This window comes from Osmerus mordax, chromosome 3 (genome assembly GCF_038355195.1).
Source record: "Osmerus mordax isolate fOsmMor3 chromosome 3, fOsmMor3.pri, whole genome shotgun sequence".
In the NCBI taxonomy this organism is placed as follows: Eukaryota; Metazoa; Chordata; class Actinopteri; order Osmeriformes; family Osmeridae; genus Osmerus; species Osmerus mordax.
This window is the reverse complement of record NC_090052.1, coordinates 2,259,118-2,285,015: the sequence shown is the minus strand read 5'-3', so window position 1 is coordinate 2,285,015 and position 25,898 is coordinate 2,259,118. Positions and strand designations below refer to the sequence as shown.

The window sequence follows — 25,898 nt, the reverse complement described above, 5'->3', positions numbered from 1 at the left end:
TCATATTTAAAGGCACGGATCATGTGACGCCATTAATTGATAGGCGGGAGCGCTAATCGACCTGAACCCTAGTGACCGCCCGACCATGGAACGGGGGAAGGTAGGGCGTTCTTAGCGGGGGGAATGAGTAGTGTACACTACGATTAAGCCCGAGTGCAGGGATCGGTCTTGCCTGACTGAACTTGCGCAAGCTTCATTTCAATGAATTCATGACACATTTAAGAACACATTTATGTATTTCATTCCTATTTTAATTAATTAATGACACATTTAAGTTATTATTTAATGGTGTATTTATGTAATTCATTTTGGCACTTTTAGTCTTCCATAGTGCTCGGATCCAACTGACAGAGGAATACATCTGTGCTGCCTGCCGTAAATATCCCTGATCTGTTTCCATTTCATTTCACTTGTTAAAACTTGTTTAAATTATCACTATTTCTTTTTTTTCTTCACATTTTGTTAAATATATCGTTTTTTGTTAAAAAATTAATTTGAAACTGTGTGTGACCACTAGCCAGTCACAAAGGGAAGGTCTTATCAGGTACTAAAACCAAGCACTGGACATTGCAAGTTAGAAGATACTAACAAGGCTGTGGGAAGCAGGATCTATAAAATGGATATGATTGTAAACACAAAACAGTTGTGTGGCAAGTAGTTTACTGAGAGGGAAATATAAGTTGAATTCTGGTAGGAGGGACCTCTGGCGGTGAGCAGGGACCTTTTTTATACACATTTTTTTAATAATGTAGATACTCATTTACCAGACGATTCTATAAAAAATTGGCATATAGTGCATAGCCTATAGCAAGTAATCAAGAATCAGAAGTGAATAGTTCTACTAAAAGGGATTCGTACAACTTAATACAAAGAAGTATGCACGCTTTTACAAGACAGTGACATAACAGCATTCACAACTACAACATAATTCACATATTACCCTCATTCCGATAATAGGAAAGTGTAGCACAACATCAACATCGTTTCTGAAGTGCAGCTCGACATCACTTCTATTTTCGTGAAACAATCATTGAGACTTGACGTGTAGCACGACATACAAATCGTGGCTCTTAAGTGCAAGAGCCACATGGCTCTTAAGTGCAAGGGTCTTAAGTGCAGCTCAACATCACTTATATTTTAATGAAACATGAATAAAATTGCCTAATGACAGTTTTATCAAAGCCTAAGATGATGGAACCTAGCCTTAACATTTCCTTGTAAAAATCACCTGGGTTTGCTACACATAGCAACATGCTAGGCAGGCAGTCAGGGCCAGCCCAAGCCTTTATTGGGCCTTAAGCAGAATTGACTTGGGGGCGTTGCCTAGGGGCGTAATTATTTATCATCAAACGCACAGAATAGACACATTGCTGAAAAGTAAATGAAATATTTCAAGACTGGAACTCAATCTTTTGATGTCAACAGTTATTAAGTTAAAGATCATTTGCACCTAATTATTCACAATGATTTCTTATCACAGAAGGTACAGCATTGAGCAGAAAAGCCATATTTATTGTCATCAGTAAGAAATAATCACACTGAATTTTTAGGTAGGCTACTGGTGAACCTGAAACTGCCTAAATATGTAGCCATTCCCTAACAGTATTGTTGTTGTAAAATAACGATAAAATATTTGTTTGTGAATATATGTGTGTGTGTGTGTAGAAATAGTAGTAAAAGAAAGACTTGAAGCCAATAAGCAGCCCAAATATAATTTTGGTCTTCTAAGGTGTTTCTTCAACACATCTTGATGGTGCTGTGCCCCCAGTTGCACCCCCGCCAGGAAAAGCACCCTCTCAGTTACTTGATTTCAATCCCCTGGATCCTGGCCTCCCCTTCGAAGAAAATGAATTTATACTTCTCGTCTCCATGGCGATTGGGGAAGTGGATCTCAGAGCCATCAGTAAGATTGACCAAGAACTCCTCCTTTGTGAAGGTAATGGATATCTAAGAACATGAGAAAGGTATTACTGCATTAATGTTAATTTTATTTTTGCTCATTGATCTTAAATATTGTCATGTTCCTCTCCAGTAGGGATGCAGTGATAATTATTTGCCACTAGAGGCTGCTCGAGTAGAAGAACATTCTAGGTTGTGCCTCACTTTGAACTCCTCTCCCTGGTTGAAGGGGAAGCCTCCGTCTCGGATCTCCTCACACCAGTTTTCTGCCTGGAAGGAGTTGCACACCACCTGCCTCTCGTCACCTTCGGCGTCGAAGCGGGGGTTCAAGTGAAGAGCGATATCCTCTGCACTGTGACCAATGTTGATGGCAAATCTATTCAAAGTAATAACATCATTAGGCCAACACCGTGGTTGTTAGGGTTGTATAATATTATTTGTGCCAAAGCAGAACCAGTCCTTTAGGGATGTATCCAAAGCCAGATACATTATTCCGATTAGCACGGATAATGCTTTGAAAACAGATTGTTCTATGCAAAGTTTATCTGTAATATTCGGATACTGAATATTTGATAGCTTCATTGTCAGTATTGTTTTGTTTTGCCAGTAAGATGGCTAGCTTGCCAGTTCCTTGCATTGCAGTAATAATTTTACTTTCATCCCCTTTAATATGATATTTAAATTTAAACTATTACATTTACTTCCAGTTAAGGCCCCACCCACTTCTGGTGTCTATGCAAATCCAGATTATTTTGGGAATAAATACTTGATAATGGCATTTTTGTACACCCCTCAATCCAGGCTTATCACTCAGCAGAGTTTAGACTCAGGTCAGCAACACCATTTTGTCTTCAGTTACTCACTTAGCTGCCTCTGGGTTGGGGACACCTGTGATGGTCAGGGTCTGTCCCACCTTGAAGGACATATTTCTCACCTCTACATTCTGCATTGTAAAGAGACACAGAGAGACAAAGACTGCAACAATTATGTTGGTAGTTTTCAATGCTTCTAAATAAATGGGCTACTGTCAGGCTTAAATTTGACTTTTATGGGACTTTCCAAAAGTGCAAAATGTTTACATGAAAATAATAGACACCCTTTAATGTGATGTTGTAGTTTTGTGCTTTAATAACAGCCAGTAGTATACAGCGCCTCAAGGCAAAAATACCTAATTGCCTTGCAGTTTTCCGTTCCTTTATATTTAAGGATTGGTCAAGGATTCCTATGTTCTTTGCAGAATTATAATTTCCCAGCCTTTAACTTAGCCAGGGTGTCTAAAAATGAAAAGGATCAGAAAGGTAGTATTATCCTAAGTCCTATTAGTCCTATTAGTGGACAGCAACTTAGGCCAAATCTCAATTATCTGTCTTAACCCTACCCAGGGGCACCGCCAGGAATTTTGGGCCCCATGAAAAAAATAAAATAAACTTTATCATTTCTATTCATTTTTCCATTTTTGGGGGGCCCCTGTCAGTCATGGGCCCTTGGAATTGTCTTAACTTTTCCCCCCTATACGGCGCCCCTGCCCCTACCCCTTAGCTTACCCCTAGCCCTTGTCCCTCGAAACTGAGGGGTAAGGGCTACATAGCCCTATGAAATGAGACACCACTTGGTTACGGTTACGTATATCGATGTCTCCAAAGCTAGTAGTGTTATGCACTGATATCAAACGAAATTTGCTGCTAATGGAGTTTAGTTAAAACTGTAGACATGCATGGAGTCCATTCAAGGCTAATTAGAGAAATACGGGACTGTTGTGCAAATCAGCAATGTAACGTTAGCGGAGCAAACTAGCGATTTTTAAAACCATTTCAATTAAGAACATGATTGCAAATACATTTGTACAGGACTGTGTACACCACAAAACAACACTGTCATAATTTTTTAATCAATTATTTAAGATGAAAATATTACATTTATGGGACTCTGGATGATCTGACCGCCATTGTTGCAGGTTAAGCAGTATTCACATAAACCTTTGTTTCAAGTACGATCCCTAAAACACTTGGTTTTAAGGGGTATGTACCCCTAGCCCTTAGCCCTACCCCTCGATCAAAACAAATTTTGGGACAGCCCTTACTCTCTCGTGAACGCGCAAAACTAAGGGGTAGGGGTAAAACAGAGAATTGGGATTTGGCCTTAATCTACTATACGTGGCAAGAGTAAATATTGAAAGAGAGAGAGAGGAGAAGAAAGAGAGAGAGATGGAGTTTGAGGTGTGACTCAAAAGACAAGGAGAGTGGTTAGGGGTGAGACTGGTACAGAGAGAATTCTTTCCATATTAGTAGCTCCAGCATGTTACTGTGAACTGAGTGCAGCAGATCTGGACTTGGCTGGGGCCCAAACAGACTGCAGCCTACAGTCTGGGTTTCCCATCCACGTGAGACATATTTTTGAACTCTGTCAGAGAGACAAGAGACAGCTGGGGCAGCCGCTGCCGTACACAGACAACCAAGAAATGAAGCAACCAGACAAACAGACACGTGAAGAATGGATACAGAAATCAAAACTTGTATTATTTTCTGGTATATCCACATACCAAAAAGCTACATAGGGTGTTCCTCATTACTGAAAGCAAAGAAATGAAGAGGATGATCAAAATAACCAAAATAGTTATTCACTTGGAAGTCTTCTTAGTGCATAGTAGCTCTAACAGGAAGTCTTCCCCATAATTGCCTGCGGTCTTAGTTTATCCCTGAGGCAGCATAAGTGCCAGAGGGAATACAATGAATGGGGAAAGACTTTTAGGATGAAACTATGAAACAATCAATTTAAATACAATTTGATTAGATTAGATTGAATGACTAGGTCTGTAACATCTTGTTACAAACACAACATCACCAGCATCCAATCTGTTACAGTCCATGTGATTTACCCTGGATTTATTCTCAAAGCAACACATCTTTGTTCACCATGGTAACAGCAAAACAACTATGTAAAACAAAGACTCAGTTATTTTCCCCAGTGTCTAAAGAGGCCAAAGATAGTAAATGCTTTTATAATCCAAGTTGCTGAATTTGTTTATAGTCAGAGGGACAGAAGTATTTGCAAGTCCATTTTAAACAGGGTGAACCAAGGTTGAAATCAGGTGTTTCTATTTAAATGACTGATTTAATCAAAACGCTTCTATTCTAGTTGTATATATAACTTGTATATAAAACTTTGTATAACTCGAGAAAACTCTCAACTCGGCAGAAAGTTAAAACAGAAAACCGAAAAATCCGTATGCCTGCGCCTCGTCCATTAATTGTATTAAGCGGGATATGTTATCCCTTACTTCTCAGCGTGACAAATACAAGGGGAAATGGGTGTCTCACGTGAATGTGTGAGACTTGAGAGCCCTGATGGCTGTATTATGTTTTCTATCATCTATCATCAGTATTTTACCAATCGACAAAGACATAGGACAGTTACTTTTATAGCATGGCTAACAAAAATGAATAAATGAATCACAGACTTAAATACAAATAGCCTGGCAATAGCTGTGAATTTCAAGTTAAGTTTATGCAACATATTAAATCTGTGATTCATTTGTTCATTTTTGTTAGCCATGCTATAAAAGTATAAAAGTAACTGTCCTATAGTATTAAACGTGATGTTAACTGATTTACATGTAGGCGTGCATCCCAGACTAGACTACTTCTCAGACGCGTAAATTGGAACACAAAACATTTAGAAACGAATAGGCCTACTTACACTCATCTTGATTGAAGGCGCAATTTCTGTTTAATGTCAAAGAAAGACAGTTATTTCGATGTGTTATACTTGGATCGTGAAGGAGGTTTTATATCTGTTCGCGTGCTTCGGACATTAAGAGTGATGTCATGATACACCAATGGGATTCTAGCATGACCAAGTGACCAATCACTGTACAGTAACAAGACAAGAAATAGCTCGTTCGCGCCTCCAAGGGAGATGATAACAATAAACTATAACTTACTGTATTATTAGGTGAAGTTATAATACACATAGGCAACAACTTTCAAAGGTGACTGCAAAATATTTTGAACTGTTGATTGAATCGGTGGACAACTGAATGTGGCATTGTAAGGGCCTATACATTAATATTTTTTAAAGATGCATAAACGTATATTAGCCTGAGTATTGGCCTATTATCAGCAGCAACTAATCTGTTCTACAACATTGAGTGATGCTCAATGCATTCAGTGATTGATATTTGCTTGGTTTGGATGTTGATCATCTTGTTATATGGTAGTCACAGAAACAGTCGGTTATCTGTGATGGCAAATTCCTTAGTCAGACACGGTCCCAATTAGGTGGTCTAATAGCAAATCAAGATCAACAAACAGGTTATAGATGGAAGGTTTAAGGTTTGAAAAGATCGTTGCTCCCTTACAACAATGGATAGACTGAAACATTGACCTTGCTGTGAAGGAAGAGGGGCTGGAGGTAGACAGCACTGTAATCAGTGGAGCTAGCCCAGAGGGGGCATATGTGAGAAGAGAGGGAGAATGCTCTGTTGCTAGTGTACCATGAAACAGTGCTGAGACACCTCTGTGTCCGTAGGTGGGACTGGACAGTATACAGATTGGTTACCCGGTATCCCAGCAATAGCGTCTGTTATTCAATCCCCAATAACAACCCCCCTTCTTTCTGACACACACATGCCAAGTTTGGTCACAAAACCCATTTCAACCTCTCATCGATACTGCAGTTTATCACCACAAGGTCTTAATTTTGGCACAGACATTTAAAAACATTATGTATTTATGTATGTGTGTGTTTGTGTGTGTGTATGTATGTATGTGCACTTAAAACTAATTCAGGACCTTTAGCTATTACATTATTATATTATCGTACAATTACTTCCAAAAGAACAAAGACAAAATCTCAACTGAGTTTGATGAAGATATTTTTTGGATGCATTTGCTTGCAGCAAACACACTAACTAGAAAGGTACATTTCCTGAAGAAAATGTGTGTGTTTGCTGAAAGCAGTTGAAAAGATGAATAGTGAAGAAGGTTTTTAAAAGTTTTCATTCTGAATGATGGACTGAAACAGTATAAATCCAGGTCTGACAGCTGTGGCCCAAACAAAGAACATCTTTTAACAACATATTTACATTTATTGGAGGTTTTTATTAAAATGTATATAATGTTTCAAAGAGCTTATCCCCATATATGATTGCATGCAATTAGACACTTCTATCTAATCATATATTTTACCTTTATATACATTCTATATTTACACACTAATTTGACTGGTATTGCCATGTTATGCTGATTGTAAAACATAGTAGTTAATTATTTTGGTTAATCTTATATAAATTCAATTGGCTAAAATCTATCTTAATATTCATAAGATTATAGTAACAAATCCAGTTAGATTTGAATGAGAAAGAGTTTGGATGTACCCAGCAAAAAAAAATCTAAAACGTTTTTTTTGGGGTATTTCATAAAATATTTAAATTATGCCAACCATAGAACTCAAATGTAGATAAATATACTATTTGTAAGTATATGGTAAATTCATATTTCATGTAGCTGTATTTAAATTGTAAATGAATATATCCGTACATAGTGTATTCACTAGGCTGAAACACTGGTGTGATACACTCATCCTAGGTCTGACACTGTTCTCTGCATGTTTTATTGGAAGCCAAGAGTTGTGTATAAGGCAGGGTCATATTTAGACAACATAGTGTTCATCACAAAACATGAGAGAGATCCTTTCCTCAGGACCATGTCGATGGTGGCCCGTGCTCTGTCCTTCCTCACTGCCTCCACCTTCACTGCCTCCATCTCAGCATCGTTGATCACCCTCTCCTGCAGAAGTCCGTCCAGCAGATCATCCAGAACAGGCATCGTCACTCGCTCCACAAACCAGTCTTGCAGAATGCAGCTGCTCCTCTGCAGAGCCCTTCTGAGCGTGCTCAGTCCTCTCTGAGCTGAGGTGAGAAAGTATGGAGGTCCGAGAGCCGTAGCCAGAGCTCACCAGAGACAGATCAGATCTACTATCTCTCCTCTCTGTAGAGAAACACAGCAGGTCAGATACTGAGCTGGTTAGATTCCAACTCAGGGACCACATATAGAACATTCAACTGACTGAAGGACAGACATACAGGCTAATTGACATACAAGTAGGCTGCAAGCAGGTAAAGTATCTACACAGACAGACAGAAAGAGAGAGAAAGACAGGTAGGTAGGCAAGAAGACAGACAGACAGACATACATCTTACTCTCAAGGCTCAGCAGTGATTCAGTTTCAGATCTCCAACCAGAATCATCGTCTCTCTCAGCTCTGCTGTCTTCACTCACTGCACAACAACAACATACAAATAACTAAACAAGGTCAAGTATTATGTAGCTTTTTACATCCATTGACAAACACAGATGACAATACATACTGTGACGCCACGAGAGGCTACACAGCCCCCAGCGGGACAGCTCAAAATAGTGCGAGGACACCGGGGTCGAACAAAAACAAGGGGTTTATTAAAGATCCTCAGAATTAACAAAAAAACTTCAAAATCTTACATAGGATTCCAAAAACCGTAAACGGCACCTCTTCTTCACCAAACCCCCCCACCCCACCTAACTGTGGCTCTCCCTATTTAACCCAACCCTTTAGGTCATCAGCGTCTGATCAGTTTCAGGTGTGTGGGAATGCCCCGTTTTTAGGGAGGGATGGAGCTCCCGGCTCCCCCAGCAGAGGGAGCCACAGCTGCTCAGGGCTGCAGCCACTTCCAGGGAAAGTGGCACCCCTCCAGGACCCAGCCTCTCGTGACGTCACAATACTGACAAATGCACAGACAGCAATAGCTCAGTGGATGAGTATTTGACTGTAGCTCAAGGGATCACAGGTTCAAATACCCCTGCACATGACCTTGGATGAAAGTGTTTGCTAAACAAATGTAATACATATGCATTTATTTAAAATAACAATGTAATATATGGAATATGAAAATGAAGGGTATTGAAGTCGTTCTTGTTACAGACACATATTTATATATTTCTATTTCTGTCTGTGTTTGTATATTTGTGTTTATTGTCTTCTGTTTCGACCATCCCTCATTTAACATTCAGGTGAATTTAAAATTATTATTAACTTACAATTATTTATCTGCTGTTACTACAATAAATAATCAATACTCACTGTTTGGAGGGAGGAGGGGGTAGCTCCTGGCTCTTTTCCCAGCCAGTAGTGACGTCTTAGTTAGAAAAACAACCAATAAACTCTGAATTATGTAGCTCTTTTGTGAATCTGAGTCTTCAGAATTAAGTATGAAAGTACTTGAACAGATAATCTAGTAGTCTACGTACCGGTCCTTGTGGTTCCCTGATGTGTGCAGGTTCAGGGGTTAATCTGGTGTGTGGAGATCTGTGTGGGTCACTCTCTGAGCTGTGGCGAGAAAATATGGAGGTCTGGGAGCCGTAGCCAGAGCTCCTCAGAGACATGAGATCAGATCTACTATCTCTCCACTCTGTACAGAAACACAGCAGGTCACATACTGGGCTGGTTAGATTCCTACTCAGGGACCATGTATGGAACATTCAACTGACTGATGAACAGACATACAGGCAAATAGACAGACAGGTAGACAGACAGATAGACAGGTAGGCCGGCAGACAGACAGATACAGACAGACATCTTACTCTCAAGGCTCCACAGTGATCCAGTCTCAGATCTCCGACCAGAATGATAATCTCTCTCAGCTCTGCTGTCTCCACTCACTGCACAACAACAACATACAAATAACTAAACAAGGTCAAGTATTACGTAGCTTTTTACATCCATTGACAAACACAGATAACAATACAGACTGACAACTGACTGTTTGCTAAAGTACTGTTCGACATAGTATGTATTTGAAATAAGAAAGTAACACATGGAATATTACAATTATGGGTATTGAATTGGTTCTTGTTAGAGACACATATTTCTACATTAGTATTTCTGTCTGTGTTCGAATATTTGTGTGTATTGTCTTCCCTTCAGTTTTTCCCATCTATCATTCCACATTCAGGTGAATATACAATTATTTATGTGCCAGAGATGCAGTTTGAACAGTAAATAGTTAATACTCACTATTTGGAGGGCCTTCAATGCTCCCGGCTCTTGTCACAGGCAGTAATGACGTCTGATTCTCTTCAGGACTAATTTTAGGATTAATTTCTTTCCTGCGGTCCATCTCAGAGTAAAACACATCTCCTCTGTTTCCTGCCACCATCTCCTCCATCTTGTCCAACAGCTCAGTGACCTGAGTGTCATCACCCCTGTTCTTATTGTTAAGGACATGATACCTGTTCCCACATTTCTCAACAAGCCACTGGAGGGCCTTCCCTTCTCTCTCAATGTGCTGCTCAATGGTTGTGTCTCCCAGATGGTCTCCATAGGTGAACAGCACTATAGTGTGACTCCAGACTGTCTTACTGAGAAGCTGCAGGTGTCCCTCTACTGATCTTCTGTGTTTCCCTAGGAATGAGACATCCAGCCGTATGACCAGGAGGAGTGTGTGGGGTCCTGGAGGACACAGAGACACACTGCGTACTATCTCCTGTTTAACCAGCTCAGTAGTACTATCTAAAGTGAGATCACTCCACCATCCTGGAGTGTCGACCACAGTGACCTGCCTCCCTGCTACTTCTCCCTGTCTCTTCACACACTGAGCAGTTGTCCTCAGGTCAACCTCCTCTCTGCCCAGGATGGTGTTTCCTGATGAACTCTTCCCTGCATATCTCCCCCCCAGCAGCACAATCCTCAGCTCTGAGAGATGGAGGGAGTCACCTGTCAGAGAGAGAAAGAGAGAGAGAGAGAGAGAGAGAGAGAGAGAGAGAGAGATAGAGAGAGAGAGAAATATAGATGCATGAGATAGATTGAGAGGTAAAGTGAGATAGGTAAAGACAAAGGGCAAACAGAGATTGCATTATTTTTGTATAGTTTCAGTTATCTGATTCTACAGGTTATTTGAGTGAAGAATCTACACAACATAGTAATAATGTGAGTTTCAGAAATGTTCTCTGCTCAGGTGAATGTATCTTACAAAAAATACAAATTTACTGATATCTACAGTATGCATAATGTTGTTCATCAATAGGCTAATTGAAATGACGTTTTCTCATGTTAAAAACAGTCTCTAAATATCCAGTATACTGAGTGACACATTGATTAGGCTATTCACACCAAGACTCTGGGTGGACACTGAAAGAAACTCACCCATTAGTGATCTGAGAGTTTCTCTCTGTTCCTGCACCTTCATCAGCCTCTGTTGTGCGCTCTCTTCCTCTGCCCTCCTTCTGTCCTCTATCTTCTCCAGGATCTCTCTGTCCATCTCATAGTGGCCTCCTATGTTTCCTGCCACCATCTCCTCCATCTTGTCCAACAGCTCAGTGACCTGAGTGTCATCACCCCTGTTCTTATTGTTGAGGACATGATACCTGTTCCCACATTTCTCAACAAGCCACTGGAGGGCCTTCCCTTCTCTCTCAATGTGCTGCTCAATGGTTGTGTCTCCCAGACAGTCCCCATAGGTGAACAGTACTATAGTGTGACTCCAGACTCTCTCACTGAGAAGCTGCAGGTTACCCTCTACTGATATTCTCTCTTCCTCTGTGAAGGAGACATCCAGCCGTATGACCAGGAGGAGAGTTTGGGGTCCTGGAGGACACAGAGACACACTGCATACTATCTCCTGTTTAACCAGCTTAGTAGTCCTTTGTACAGGGAAATTCCTCCACCATCCTGGAGTGTCGACCACAGTGACCTGCCTCCCTGCTACTTCTCCCTGTCTCTTCACACACTGAGCAGCTGTCCTCAGGTCAAACTCCTCTCTGCCCAGGATGGTGTTTCCTGATGAACTCCTCCCTGCACGTTTCCCCCCCAGCAGCACAATCCTCAGCTCTGAGAGATGGAGGGAGTCACCTGTCAGAGAGAGGGGTGGGGAGAGAGACAAAGAGGAAGAAAGAGAGAAAGGGACAGAAAAATAGAGAGAGGATAAACAGGGAGAAAAAGTTCAAAAATTAAGAGAGACATTGTTATTAATCGTTTTCATATTATAAATGTACTGAACGATGGAAGGAGTGGTAAATTACACTGTGGAGGTCAATAAAACTGCTGATAAACTACAGTGTGTTCTTCATTAGATAGGCACCACATCATATCCTGTTCATTTTTACAACTGGGATGGTGCAACAAAAACCTTTAAATGTAGCAGTAACAAGTGCTAACATGATGCTTTTCCTGGTTATGGTGAAGTGTTTTATGACTGAAACACTGAAACAAGTGTGTTTACCTGAAGCCATAGTTGATAATCTTGCTCCTCTCTTTACTCCTGTAGAGAACGGAGAGCAATACATATAAAACATGCTAATAAACCATGTGACGTGGATCCATGTCCTTGTGTACTTCAGTTACATTTAAAATCTTACTTAAACTACCTGTTAAGATCAAGCATATTCTACCCTGTGTATACTGTAGCCCATTGTTACTGTTTAATAATTAATTAATCTGGCTAACAATTAGTTACATTTTCAATCGACTTTTAACTTACCTATACAGACACAACGAAGCCTAGCAGACGATGAAGGAAAGATGTTTGTTTGTGTTTCAGGTGAAATAGAAAGTAGAAAGTAGATCCAAACAGGTTTGGATGGTTTCACAACATTCTTGTAGACTAGGTCACCTGTGACATACAATTACAGTGGTGTAGCTCTGATCATGGATCATTGATACAGTAATGTACGGACTTGTTTTGGCAGCCACCGCCCATGTTATGGGTTTAAGATGGCACAGGTGAGTGTTAATTATTTGAACTCCACTGTCTTTACCGGTTTGGCTCCCAAAACACCACATGGCGGTCAGGAAAATAAAACAGCTGGTCACTCTGTACGGTGATACAATGACGTGTCAAAACCTGTCACTATTCAGAGTGACTCAAGCCAGTATGGTCTGGGCTGTTGCCTCATGCAGGAGGACCAGCCTGGAGGACCAGCCTGGAGGACCAGCCTGGAGGACCAGCCTGGAGGAAGAGCATGGAGGACCAGCCTGGAGGACCAGCCTAGAGGACCAGCCTGGAGGAAGAGCATGGAGGACCAGCCTGGAGGACCAGCTTGGAGGAAGAGCATGGAGGACCAGCCTGGAGGACCAACCTGGAGGACCAGCCTGGAGGACCAGCCTGGAGGACCAACCTGGAGGACCAGCCTGGAGGACCAGCCTGGAGGACCAGCTTGGAGGAAGAGCATGGAGGACCAGCCTGTAAGACCAGTCTGGAGGACCAGCTTGGAGGACCAGCTTGGAGGAAGAGCATGGAGGACCAGCCTGGAGGAACAGCCTGGAGGACCAACCTGGAGCACCAGCCTGGAGGACCAGCCTGGAGGACCAGCCCGGAAGACCAGCCTGAAGCACCTCTAGAGCACTCACTCCAACAGAGCAGAACTGTGCCCAGATACAGGAGTACCTCAGCATTGTGTTTGCATGTAAACGTTTCCACAACTTCCTGTACGGGCATGACAACATTACAGCAGAGACAGACCACAAGCCCCTTATTGCTGTATTCAGCGAGCCTCTTCTGGATGCCCCCAAACGACTGCAGAGCTACTGGCCCACCTGTGTATTTATTTATTTATTCATTTTACATCACTTTTCGTATATTCCAAGTCTGTGTTTGCTTGTCCTGGGCTGGACTGCTGTAACACATCAATTTACCTATGGGATCAATAAAGTCTCATCTATCTAAAAGACGTGTTTAAGATGGCCCAGCGGTGCCATCTGTTGGTGAATGTTCATTATTACATTTAGTCATTTAGCAGACGCTCTTATCCAGAGCGACTTACAGTAAGTACAGGGACATTCTCCCAGAGTAAGTAAGTAGGGTGAAGTGCCTTGCTCAAGGACACAACGTCATTTTGCACGGCTGGGAATCGAACCAAAAACCTTCTGATTAATAGCCCAACTCCCTAACCGCTCAGCCATCTGACCCCCGCATTATTGCAACTCCATTGTCTTTTTAGCAGTCTGTGTCGGCGCTCAGAAACACCTGGAAGGTGGGGTTTTTGGTTCCAGAAAAGCTGATTTGAATTTGTTAAGTCAACTCGAAGTATGTCCACTCTGAGTTAAGCGCGGACATGAGAATTATTAAAAGCCAACATCAATGGAGCTCCGATACTAGGATCCACCATGGCACCCGGCGACCAAAAACTTTGTCCTACTTCACCACACTTCAGATATAAGTTTTATTATGTGTTTATGGTCAATATGAACACAGCCTATTCCCGAAAAAAGCAACATGGCTGTAGCAGCGTATACAATTGGCGTGGGAGACAATTGCTGCCGAATCAATTCATACATAGCCAGTCCATATCTGTGCAACATGTATACATAGTTACTGAACACCCTGAAATGGATTTAAGGATTATAAGTCACATGACCAAAAAGCTATTGAAGTTTGAAATATTCAAAAATCCATCTACAATATTGTGAGGTGAAAATGACCAAACTAAAGGCTGTGCAACATGTATACATAGTCAGTGAACACTCTGAAATGGATTTGAAGATTATAGGTCACATGACCAAAAAGCTATTGAAGTTTGAAACACAAACAAAATCACTGAAAATAGTGTGAGGTGAAAATGAACAAACTAAAGGCTGTGCAACATGTATACATAGTCAGTGAACACTGAAATGGATTTGAGGATTACATGTCACATGACCAAAAAGCGATTGACGTTTCAAACTTTCAGAAAATCATCTTAAATGGTGTGAGGTAAAAATGAAAAAACTAAAGGCTGTGCAGCATGAATGCATACATCTTCAACAGTTTAACATTATTTTGACGCTCCTTGTTCATGTTGTTGAAAAGCTATTCACTTTTGAAATTTGTAATTTGTTGATGGTCCGTAAACATACACGTTGTTTCGGCCATAGATATAACGTTATATCTCCATGGTTTCGGCAGCCAAAAGCATAGGCTAAGCGGCCGGTCGTAGCGATGCTAAACACCGGTTAAAATAACACAATCCTGGGCGTCCGAATATCTGTTGAATATCGAACTTCAAACCAACTTCACCACGGTGTTTTGAATTAGTCTAAAACATGGCAATGCAAGGTTATTGTGGTGTCACGTCAACCTACCTGTAACCTACTTAGAATATCCTACATGTCAACCCTTAAACTATCTGTTAAGATCAAACATCTTCTACCCTGTGTTTATTGTAACCCATTGTTATAGTTTATTAATTAATTGGTAAATCTGGCTGACAAGTAATTACATTTTCAATCGACTTTTAACTATATCCACACCATACAGTCGAAGTCTAGCCGACGGCGAAGGAAAGGTGATGAAAGAGCAACTACGGGAAAGTAGAGGTTTGGGCGGTTTATTAAGAAACAACCTCATAAACTGGAGTTTCGTTCAGCCAATCAGTATGGAGCATTAGTGTGACGTTGGTCTGTCAGCTGTTCTTGTTTTGCTTCATTTTTTCTCATCTGTAGCGCCTGGAAGCCCCAACCTCTAACGTAACAATTTATGAAGCTAGTATTTTGATTCTAAAAGTAGCGGGAATACGGTAAAAACTCATAGTCTGTGATTACACTATTTAATTGTCAAGAGGTTGTACAGGATTCATCCCTGCTGGATCCTTCGTCCGCCGCCATCGTGCTAAGAGGCGCAGCCGATCCCAGGCCTCCAATCCAGGGCGGAGGGAGGGAAGGAGGACGCTGGGAATCGGGATGGAGACCGGAGAGGGAGCTGACGGTCCAGGCGGGCCGGGCGGACCCGAGCCAGGGCTTGGGCTTGGCTGCGCCTCTTTCAACCAAGACTCCACGTAAGCTAGCTCAGTAGGCTATGTGGGTTTGGTTTGTAAACAATGCAAGCACATTTAGCAAACTATCATTCCGTCGTTTAATTACCGAGATCTGTAAAGCCGACATCTCTGCCGCTTATTGTGGTTGAAAACTATTTTGTTGTAGTCATGGAAATTGGAATACGCCCAACTAGCTTTAGCCTACTTCACAGTAGAAGTTGGATAATCCAGCGGTCTTTAGACTACTGTGTTATTTACTCTTCTATGAGTTCTTCATGTAGATTAGATAGCCTGCTCACCTGACATGGTATGTAGCACGCTAGATACTACAACCTGTCGGCAGCGTCTCGTTTTTTACACCCAGAGCAGAGACACGTTACAGCCGTTGAAAGAATGCAGACTAATGGTTTGCGGTGTACAGCCTCAACGTGCGAATTACTTCTAAAACATAAAGACTCGATACTGTACAAATTTGTTTCTGTTTAGAGAACATGACTGTTGAAATGAAACGTGACCTGGTGTCATTACAGGCAATGAGTGGATACCTACAGGTATTTGTCTGTGGTCAGTGAAGAAGATAATTTATTATGTGCAGGAATGCACGTTTGTACACGTTTCTGAATACTAAACACTAAGAAACACCAGTGCGGCCTCTAAAAACAGACACTGTTTTGAAAAAGTGTGACTAAAGGGATTTAAAGCAGAGTCCAGATAGATTACAATCCTATACTGCTCAGTGTTTAACAAAGAGTTTACTTTTTTAATCTGAGAGCAGATAGCTCATTAGTTTCGTTCCTAAATGCACTTTTCATGACAGGATTATGTCAATTCAATCTAAACTCATGATACTCACCATAAATTACCCATGCGAATCTCTCATATTCACATGTGTTCATGTGCTGCACTTTTTAACTACAGTATTAAAACTGGATTGTGTATAACACAAACTGCAAAAGTCAGAACAGGAAGTTGATTTCAAATACGTGACGGCGACTGTTTCTTAGTTTGCATTGGACTAACTCCCATTTCCTTGACAGTGTTTACATTGAACACATATCTCATGCAGAATCTATAACCCCAACAGACTGAACAGTTCGGTGAGGAAAGTCCCACTTATAAAACAGTATGTTTTTGTCTCTCAGGTCATTGGCTGTGGGAACCAAGACTGGATACAAGCTCTTCTCTGTGACCTCTGTGGACAAGCTGGACTGCATCCATGAGAGCGGTCAGTACGGCCTCATTCCAAACCTACTGTATGCTTATAGTGTACACTTGATGAACACTTAGTGTGTATGCTTATAGTGTACACTTGATGAACACTTAGTGTGTATGCTTATAGTGTACACTTGATGAACACTTAGTGTGTATGCTTATAGTGTACACTTGATGAACACTTAGTGTGTATGCTTATAGTGTACACTTGATGAACACTTAATGTGTATGCTTATAGTGTACACTTGATGAACACTTAGTGTGTATGCTTATAGTGTACACTTGATGAACACTTAGTGTGTATGCTTATAGTGTACACTTGATGAACACTTAGTGTGTATGCTTATAGTGTACACTTGATGAACACTTAGTGTGTATGCTTATAGTGTACACTTGATGAACACTTAGTGTGTATGCTTATAGTGTACACTTGATGAACACCATGGAGCCACCACTGTAATGGTATTACCCCTGTTCTGTGATGCCCCCCCCCTCCCCGCGTCTCCCAGAAACCCCAGACGTGTACATCGTGGAGCGCCTGTTCTCCAGCAGCCTGGTGGTGGTGGTGAGCACCTCCATGCCTCGCCGCATGAACGTCTACCACTTCAAGAAGGGAACGGAGATCTGCAACTACAGCTACTCCAACAACATCCTGGCAGTCCGCCTCAACAGACAGGTAGTCCTCCTCAACAGACAGGGTAGTCCGCCTCAACAGACAGGTAGTCCTCCTCAACAGACAGGTAGTCCGCCTCAACAGACAGGTAGTCCTCCTCAACAGACAGGTAGTCCTCCTCAACAGACAGGTAGTCCTCCTCAACAGACAAGTAGTCCTCCTCAACAGACAGGTAGTCCGCCTCAACAGACAGGTAGTCCGCCTCAACAGACAGGTAGTCCTCCTCAACAGACAGGGTAGTCCGCCTCAACATCCTGGCAGTCCGCCTCAACAGACAGGTAGTCCGCCTCAACAGACAGGTAGTCCGCCTCAACAGACAGGGTAGTCCGCCTCAACAGACAGGTAGTCCTCCTCAAAAGACAGGGTAGTCCGCCTCAACAGACAGGTAGTCGGCCTCAACAGACAGGTAGTCGGCCTCAACAGACAGGTAGTCCGCCTCAACAGACAGGGTAGTCCGCCTCAACAGACAGGTAGTCCGCCTCAACAGACAGGTAGTCCGCCTCAACAGACAGGTAGTCCTCCTCAACAGACAGGTAGTCCGCCTCAACAGACAGGTAGTCCGCCTCAACAGACAGTTAGTCCGCCTCAACAGACAGGTAGTCCGCCTCAACAGACAGGTAGTCCTCCTCAAAAGACAGGGTAGTCCGCCTCAACAGACAGGTAGTCCGCCTCAACAGACAGGGTAGTCCGCCTCAACAGACAGGTAGTCCTCCTCAACAGACAGGTAGTCCGCCTCAACAGACAGGTAGTCCGCCTCAACAGACAGGTAGTCCGCCTCAACAGACAGGTAGTCCGCCTCAACAGACAGGTAGTCCGCCTCAACAGACAGGTAGTCCGCCTCAACAGACAGGTAGTCCGCCTCAACAGACAGGTAGTCCTCCTCAACAGACAGGTAGTCCTCCTCAACAGACAGGTAGTCCTCCTCAACAGACAGGTAGTCCTCCTCAACAGACAGGTAGTCCGCCTCAACAGACAGGTAGTCCTCCTCAACAGACAGGTAGTCCTCCTCAACAGACAGGTAGTCCTCCTCAACAGACAGGTAGTCCTCCTCAACAGACAGGGTAGTCCGCCTCAACAGACAGGTAGTCCGCCTCAACAGACAGGTAGTCCTCCTCAACAGACAGGTAGTCCTCCTCAACAGACAGGTAGTCCTCCTCAACAGACAGGTAGTCCGCCTCAACAGACAGGGTAGTCCGCCTCAACAGACAGGTAGTCCTCCTCAACAGACAGGTAGTCCGCCTCAACAGACAGGTAGTCCGCCTCAACAGACAGGTAGTCCGCCTCAACAGACAGGTAGTCCGCCTCAACAGACAGGTAGTGGCGCCACAACAGACAGGTAGTCCGCCTCAACAGACAGGTAGTCCGCCTCAACAGACAGGTAGTCCGCCTCAACAGACAGGTAGTCCGCCTCAACAGACAGGTAGTCCTCCTCAACAGACAGGTAGTCCTCCTCAACAGACAGGGTAGTCCGCCTCAACAGACAGGTAGCGAGGGAGGGAGCACGTTTCAGTCTTGAGAGGTCAGGCTTAAAGTCTTTATTTCAGAGAAAAGGACCGGTTACATTGGGGATTGTTCCACTAACAATAAGCCGTTCCAACACAAATGCCATTTTTCTTTTGTGTGTAACCCTATCGTGAATGAGAAAATGAAAGGTACATTATAGTGTTGCATTTTTAGGGTTCAAGTACAGCTTTTGAAATGTATCTCTACTCAACCAGACTTTCAGGCTAAATGCATAACAGACTGATGCTAACAGTATTATTTACAATTGCTTGGTACCACATCTTGAGCAGGTGTAGCATGCTAATCTAACCACTATCTGTACCTGAGAGGATGTAGCATGCAATGCCAAGTCTGCCACTATCAGTACCTGAAAGAGTGTAGACTGCAATGCTAACTGTGTTACTATCTGTTCCTGAGAGGATGTAGCATGCAATGCTAACTGTGTTACAATCTGTTCCTGAGAGGATGTAGCATGCAATGCTAACTGTGCTTACTGTCTGTAAGGTATGTAATGGCAGCCTGTGATTTCCTACAGAGGTTGGTGGTGTGTCTGGAAGAGTCTGTCTACATCCACAACATAAAAGACATGAAGCTGCTGAAGACCCTGCTCAACACACCATCCAACCCCTCAGGTAAACACACACACACACTCTATCAAATACAGCCAGCTAGCTATTAGCTCTCTGTCTACACATGCTAGCGTGACTCAAACAACCTTAGGAGCTCTGGAGATCGAATTTCAATATACACAGTTAGTCAGTCTTAATGGAAAGAACAGAGGACAACTGCCTTGTTTCGGATTCTCGGATTTCTCTGCTGAGTGTTAGGTTTGTCTTTCTTAGTGTTACCCTGGTGTTACCCTCATGTTGGCTTGTGATTGGTTTGCTGATGCCTGATAAGACTTGCGTTCTGCCACCTTGTGTCACCTGTCCAACATTGACCAACTGACTTTCCAAGTAGGATGCTCATCCAATCGTCTTCTCTCCTTGCCTCTTCATAGGCCTGTGTGCTCTCTCCATCAACCATTCCAACTCTTACCTGGCCTACCCCGGCAGTTCCACCATCGGAGAGATTATAGTCTACGATGCCAACAACCTGGTAAAGCTGACAAAATCCAGGACTGTGTACTATAGCAGTATGAATGTAGCGCACAGCAAGATAGAGGACATTGCCCGGTATAAAGGAGCATAAACAATGACTATATTGCATTCTGTGTTGCTTGCTCTCCTTCCAGAGCACGGTGACGATGATCCCTGCCCACGACAGTCCTCTGGCCGCTCTCACCTTCAACGCCTCAGGAACCAAGCTGGCCAGCGCCTCGGAGAGGGTGAGTCCAGCCAGGCCATGGGGGGTAACCGGGCGGCTGGGGGGTAACCGGCCGGCTGTGGGGGATCCCAGCGGTCTTCAACCTTTTCTGGGGGCTTCAGTACACCTCTTTCCTGATTTCTGAATCCAAGTACTCCCTATACCCATATTTATATTGTATAAATACGTATTTATATCTAGCATTTTTTAAGTACTGTATTTTCATGATTTACTCTCAGATTTGTCAATTTTACACTTTCTCTCACATACCCCCTGTAGTACCTCTGGGTACCCTCATTTGAGAACCACTCTAGCCAGCCAAGGGATGGTCTCTGTGGGACTGTGACTTCCTGCTCTGTGTGTCCTTTTAGACCTCATATCTCTGTTTCTTCTTCTCTCTCTATTCTCTCACCCTCCTTTTCAAGTTTACTCTTTTTTCTCTACCCCTCCTCTCTCTCTCTCTCTCTCTCGCTCCTCCTCAGGGCACTGTCATCAGAGTGTTCTCCATCCCAGAGGGCCTGCGTCTGTTTGAGTTCCGTCGAGGGATGAAGAGGTCAGAGTTCACTTCCGGAAACTAACAGGACTGAGTTCCTCCTCACAGCAGGACTTGCATATTTAGTACCAAGCACCCTAGGCGAAAACAAACCAGTATTTTTTAAAGGTGCTTTTGAAATGGAGTGGTGAGGTAGGATTGATTCTTTGCTGCTGTGTCCTTAGTTCAGGAGAGTCAGGCATCTATGCCTGGAACATAACCCCTTTTTTTCATTATTTTATTACCCACTAAAGATAGTTTTATGGCACTGGCTCTTACACACACAGTACTGAACACGGCAGCTGAGCTGACTGTGAACAAATCAACAAAGTGAACTTCTTGGCCGTGCGTGACTGTGCGTGACTGTGTGTGCCTACAGGTACGTGAACATCAGCTCCCTGTCCTTCAGCCCTGACGCTCAGTTCCTCTGCGCTTCCAGCAACACAGAGACGGTGCACATCTTCAAACTGGAGCAGCACGGGGCGAGGTACACACACACAGTCATGTACTAATGAAGGTGACATGTCTACACGTGTGCATACACACACACTCTCATGTACACCCCGAAGCTAACGGAGGTGACACGTCCGCACGCGTGCCCGCAATCCATCGCCCTCTCTCTCCATCGCCCCCTCTCTCTCCATGCAGCGGAGAGGAGGAGGCCCCGACCTGGTCGGCGTACGTGGGGAAGATGTTCTCCGCCGCGAGCAGCTACCTGCCGGCCCAGGTGTCGGGGATGATGAGTCAGGACCGAGCCTTCGCCACCGTGCGCCTCCTGGTGTCCGGACAGAGGAATGTCTGCACGCTCGCCACGTGAGTTCCTCCTGTCCCCCCCCCCCCCCCCACACAGGACGCAGAAATGGGTTTCTGCAACAGCGGTTTGATGCTAGTTCCATTGGGGTACGGTGTTTAGTTGTGTGAGAGAGGGAGAAGGGGAATGTTACACTTTGTGAGGACTTCTGACACAGCTGTACTACAATTGGAGAGGTGTCTTAACTGGCTTATGGTAGAAGCCAACTAACTCAACTAGCCAATCAAGTCCAGTCTATTGAAGCAGGTGAAGATGAAGACCATTTCATCTGTTTCTCTCTCTCTGTGTGTTCTTTCTGGTGTCTCTCTCTCAGGATCCAGAAACTTCCACGGCTGCTGGTGGCCTCGGCAGAAGGCCAGCTCTTCATCTACAACGTGGACCCTCAGGACGGGGGCGAGTGTGTGCTGGCCCACAAACACAGGTGAAAGGTCGGCGCCCACCTCACACTGTCGGGAAAGGGGGGGGGGCTAGCGAAAGGACAGTGGACTCTCCAGTCGGATATCACCTCGGACGGGCGAGCTTCATTTGAAGAGCTGTTGGTTCTCCTCTCTCCCGCAGACTGTTTGGTGTCGATGAGGACTGTGAGGAGGAGGAGGGTCGGTCTGAGGTAGCGATGCCTGCCCAGGCCTGTCCCTCTTACGCTGCCACTGTTGCCATACCAACCACTGCGCCGGTCACTGCCACGCTTACAGGTATAGCATGAGGGGCCGGAGGGGTAGGGGGCGTTACCGTGGATACCGGCGATGCGAGACAGGAAGTCGAAGGGGTCTAAGGGAGGGGTGAATTCTACTATTTGTGCTATTTACGTACTAGTGTTTGCGTTATTTGTGTATGTTTGCGTGTTTGCACGTGTTTGTATATTTATAATCGAGCTCTAAGTAGTTTTTAATTTAGCACTTTCTTTTAAAAAGTGAAACGAAACATTTACGTACCTCTCTGCGCAAGACATGGCTCTTTGACGGCGTTTCTTTCTGGAACTACCTCCCCCTCTTCTCCATCCTGCAGGGTACTCTGAGGACGGCGGGGCCAGGAAGGGGGAGGTCATCCCGGAGCACGAGTTCGCCGCTGGGCCTGTCTGTCTGGACGACGAGAACGAGTTTCCTCCTGTGAGCATGCAGAAGCACTAACCCCGCTAGCTAGTTAGCCTCGACACCTCAGCCGACAAGGCTAGCGGTGTGAACACAAAAGAGAGTCAGATATCCGGACCAGCAGCTAAACCTGGCCCCCGTAGAGAAATGATAACCCGGCTGTTGATTTGCATGACCCATCTGGCTAAAGAAAAACCTTGTTTAAATGACATAATGATGCTTTTGGATCCCATCAGTCCAGTTATTTGCTGTGAGGCTTCCATTATAGGACCTATTTTTTTCATTCTTAAACTGACAAACTCAGTCAAACTGACCAACAATCCACATGATTTTTTTAATTTTATATATGTCAATGATTTAGGAAACATGAGAGTTAGAATCAAAGGGTCCAAAATCCAAAAAACATTGTCTGTGCAAGTCACAAGGTTAGCAGCTAACTGCTGCTAGCCTACAGGCCGGTCCCTTTACCCAGGGTTGGCCTCACATCGCAGGGACAGGATATTGGTAGCCTCAAGGCCCCCACCAACTCATCCACAACGGCGGAACTTGTAGAAAGGCTAGATTTAAATGCTGATGTTGTTGCAGGGTGTTTCACTCTGTGAATACTAGTATTACTTTAATTCCTTTTGGAATGAACATGTTATCGCTCGTACAATTTTATAAATGCTAAAGTCTTCAGAACGCTTTGTCATCGTTTTTGGTAAAGCATGAAGTCAGTGTTTTAAGTTCTACTATCGTGGAAGAGTTTTGAGATCAACTTAATTTGTATCATATTATGACGTTTGTTTGTTCTTGAGGGGATGGTGAGCACAGGGGCACTGATCTATAGATCACTTCCCAATCCCAAACAAACGAGCACAAACCTATCCATGTCATGGAAAGATCAGCACAGCTGTGCTGGCGTGCCTAGCTCCTGCCAACCCTCACAAATAAGTATGTTAGACGCATGTATAGACTTCATAAGGCCAGTAAAGTTCATCGAGCAATGCAGTGTTGTAGCACTCTATTCCTGAGTCAGATCTAGGGCTGGTGGGCTGGATGTTGGCCGCCTGTTCGAGGTTAAAATGTTCCAAAATAAAAGTTGAGAAGACCGGATGCCCCACAGGACCCATAAAGAGGCTAAAAGGCAGTTGAATTGACCTCCTTTGCCTTACCGTTGGCCTGTTATATCCCTCATCTCTAACTGCAGTTCACCTTCGCGTCCTGAAGAGGGAGACATGGACACTCTCCATTCGGGTGCAAGTGCACATACTTTTCGAGTGCACCAGAGCGCTTTCCAATGAATAACATCTTATTTGTGTGTTCCTCTCTGTCTTGTCTGTCCAGTGTCTGGTATCCAAACAGTCTGTGGCTTTTTCGGTTAACGATCGGAGATCCTTTTGAATGAGCCTGTCGTAGGAAATATCGGAGTGGTTATAGAACGAGAGAGGGGGGGGGGGGGGGGGGGTTATATCTGTGCCACGTTCGTGAGAGCTTGTCATTGATGAAAGGTTTGTTCTGGTGTTTTGGTAGATAAATTGGTGCCGTGACGGAACTCGAGGTGGCCAGGGGAGGCGTTCGTGAGTGGGTAGAAGGACAGGCGGACAGACAGACAGGCGGACAGACAGACAGGCGGACACGCAGGTGTGGAGCAGCGGGTGACCACACACACGCACACACACCTGGAGAGAGAGGATCCGCAAGGCGTGAGCCAGGAAAAAAAAAAAAAAAAAGAATCAAATCTGGGTGCTAAATTTACTTTTCATTTAGTAAGAGTAGAGGCTAATAATAATCATGAGGAGGACGTTTCTGTTTCAAATGTCAGTTCCTAATTTCAAAGGGGACACATTTGTTACCCAGGGACTGTGACAGGTTTGTTTTATATCATGAGCATATGAGGTGCATGCCTGGACAGAACTATAACCTTCTTTTTTTTTTATACATTCATACATTACTTGAGATATTTTATTAAGTTGTACAGTACTGTGATAACATCATGATTTTGATTATGTTCATTATTAACATTATGGTATTTAACTGAAAGATAAGGACTTTTTTTTAACCCTTTTTACTATGTTTCTTTTGAATCTGTATTTTGCTGTAATGATACGCATATTCAATGTTTTTGTATGTGCCTATGATATAGTTTGTGCGTTTGCGGATTGCACAAGGCCCCAAAAAAACAACACACAAACAAAACAAAGAAATAAAGTAGACTAGAAATGCAATTATGCAAAGCATTTGTTTGTCATGGGTTTTTGTGTGTGTGTGTGTGTGTGTGTGCGTGCGTGCGTGCGTGTGTGTGTCAGTCCACCCCTGGGGCTTGGGACTTCCAGGCAGTTAAGGTAGTTGTTCAACAATATCCGTTGAAGAGTTTGGTAGAGTATGCTTAACATTAAAGACTAAATGTAGGTGAACCGAAATGTTCCTTGAATTTCCTGATCTTCAAACTAGCCTCTATACTATACTGTAACAACAGCTTCGTAATAATAATCATGGGGACTTGAAGTGCCACGTTCTAACGGTGTTGCAGTGGGTAATGCCAAAGGAACGTTCTGTCACTGGCCTCAGTACATTTACATTTAGTCATTTAGCAGACTAAATGTAATCGAACTGGCAACCTTTGGATTACTAGCCCGATTCCCTCACCGCTCAGCCACCTGACTCCCAGTACAATAACAACATCATATCTAAATGGCAATATCACAAAAAGTCGATTTCAAAGATACCAGGAGTGTTGCTTATGAGTGAGCTGTGAGCCTTAACTGCTGTCTTTTACTGTCAAGCTGACCCGTGATAACCTGAACAACACCGAACATAACCTTATCTTTATTTGGCAGTTCTTTTTTAACAATAGTGATACGCACCAACATGAAGTAAACATATTTTTTTGTTTACATTTTCAAACTGTTGGTAACCTGAGCTGTTCAGGGTTCTAAACAGAGAAATGATGTCCCTCAGAATGGAAATGACAATAATCTTCTTAGCAAATGTTTCAGTTGGTTGTTAATTCAGTCAGAGCTATCTTTGTCCCGGAACAGTTAAATACGCAGTGGTTAACTTTAAAACCGCTTTTTATACCAACCCAAAATCCAGTTTAAGTCACCGGGGTTTAAGGGATGTGTGGTAAACAGGT

The 25,898-nt window shown here is 43.5% G+C and overlaps 2 protein-coding genes and 1 pseudogene across 4 annotated transcripts; 1 reads left to right on the top strand and 2 right to left on the bottom strand.

Moving 5' to 3' along the window:
* Positions 1-1,491: 1,491 nt before the first annotated feature.
* LOC136940462 (beta-galactoside-binding lectin-like) lies at positions 1,492-5,688 on the bottom strand. 2 transcript variants are annotated; one of them, XM_067232621.1, is made up of 4 exons: positions 5,596-5,688; positions 2,763-2,842; positions 2,104-2,275; positions 1,492-1,947 (listed from the first exon to the last, which is right to left on the bottom strand). In XM_067232621.1, exons 1-4 carry the CDS (start codon positions 5,599-5,601, stop codon positions 1,801-1,803), a joined length of 405 nt encoding a protein of 134 aa, XP_067088722.1. In that variant the 5' UTR covers positions 5,602-5,688; the 3' UTR covers positions 1,492-1,800. The 2 variants fall into 2 exon arrangements, with proteins under 2 accessions (XP_067088722.1, XP_067088723.1); XM_067232622.1 differs by having other exon boundaries at positions 2,763-2,874; positions 5,596-5,681.
* Positions 5,689-6,877: 1,189 nt separating this feature from the next.
* On the bottom strand, positions 6,878-12,186 carry LOC136940461 (GTPase IMAP family member 8-like; annotated as a pseudogene).
* Positions 12,187-15,383: 3,197 nt separating this feature from the next.
* wipi1 (WD repeat domain, phosphoinositide interacting 1) lies at positions 15,384-24,984 on the top strand. 2 transcript variants are annotated; one of them, XM_067233484.1, is made up of 13 exons: positions 15,384-15,680; positions 16,802-16,884; positions 17,381-17,547; positions 19,583-19,679; positions 20,048-20,145; positions 20,282-20,374; positions 20,835-20,905; positions 21,264-21,371; positions 21,533-21,697; positions 22,009-22,116; positions 22,254-22,387; positions 22,701-22,801; positions 24,296-24,984. In XM_067233484.1, exons 1-13 carry the CDS (start codon positions 15,586-15,588, stop codon positions 24,344-24,346), a joined length of 1,371 nt encoding a protein of 456 aa, XP_067089585.1. In that variant the 5' UTR covers positions 15,384-15,585; the 3' UTR covers positions 24,347-24,984. The 2 variants fall into 2 exon arrangements, with proteins under 2 accessions (XP_067089585.1, XP_067089586.1); XM_067233485.1 differs by having other exon boundaries at positions 22,701-24,984.
* The last annotated feature ends 914 nt before the right edge of the window (positions 24,985-25,898 follow it).

Excerpts from the sequence above, each read along its gene's own strand:
- LOC136940462 (XM_067232621.1), bottom strand. Across the intron at positions 2,276-2,762 it reads CCCAACCCAGAGGCAGCTAA|ATTTGCCATCAACATTGGTC; the intron begins GTGAGTAACTGA and ends TACTTTGAATAG. Across the intron at positions 1,948-2,103 it reads ACCAGGGAGAGGAGTTCAAA|ATATCCATTACCTTCACAAA; the intron begins GTGAGGCACAAC and ends TCATGTTCTTAG.
- wipi1 (XM_067233484.1), top strand. The coding sequence starts at position 15,586 with ATGGAGACCGGAGAGGGAGCTGACGGTCCAGGCGGGCCGGGCGGACCC. Across the intron at positions 21,698-22,008 it reads AATGTCTGCACGCTCGCCAC|GATCCAGAAACTTCCACGGC; the intron begins GTGAGTTCCTCC and ends TCTCTCTCTCAG. Across the intron at positions 22,802-24,295 it reads ACGAGAACGAGTTTCCTCCT|ATAAATTGGTGCCGTGACGG; the intron begins GTGAGCATGCAG and ends GTGTTTTGGTAG.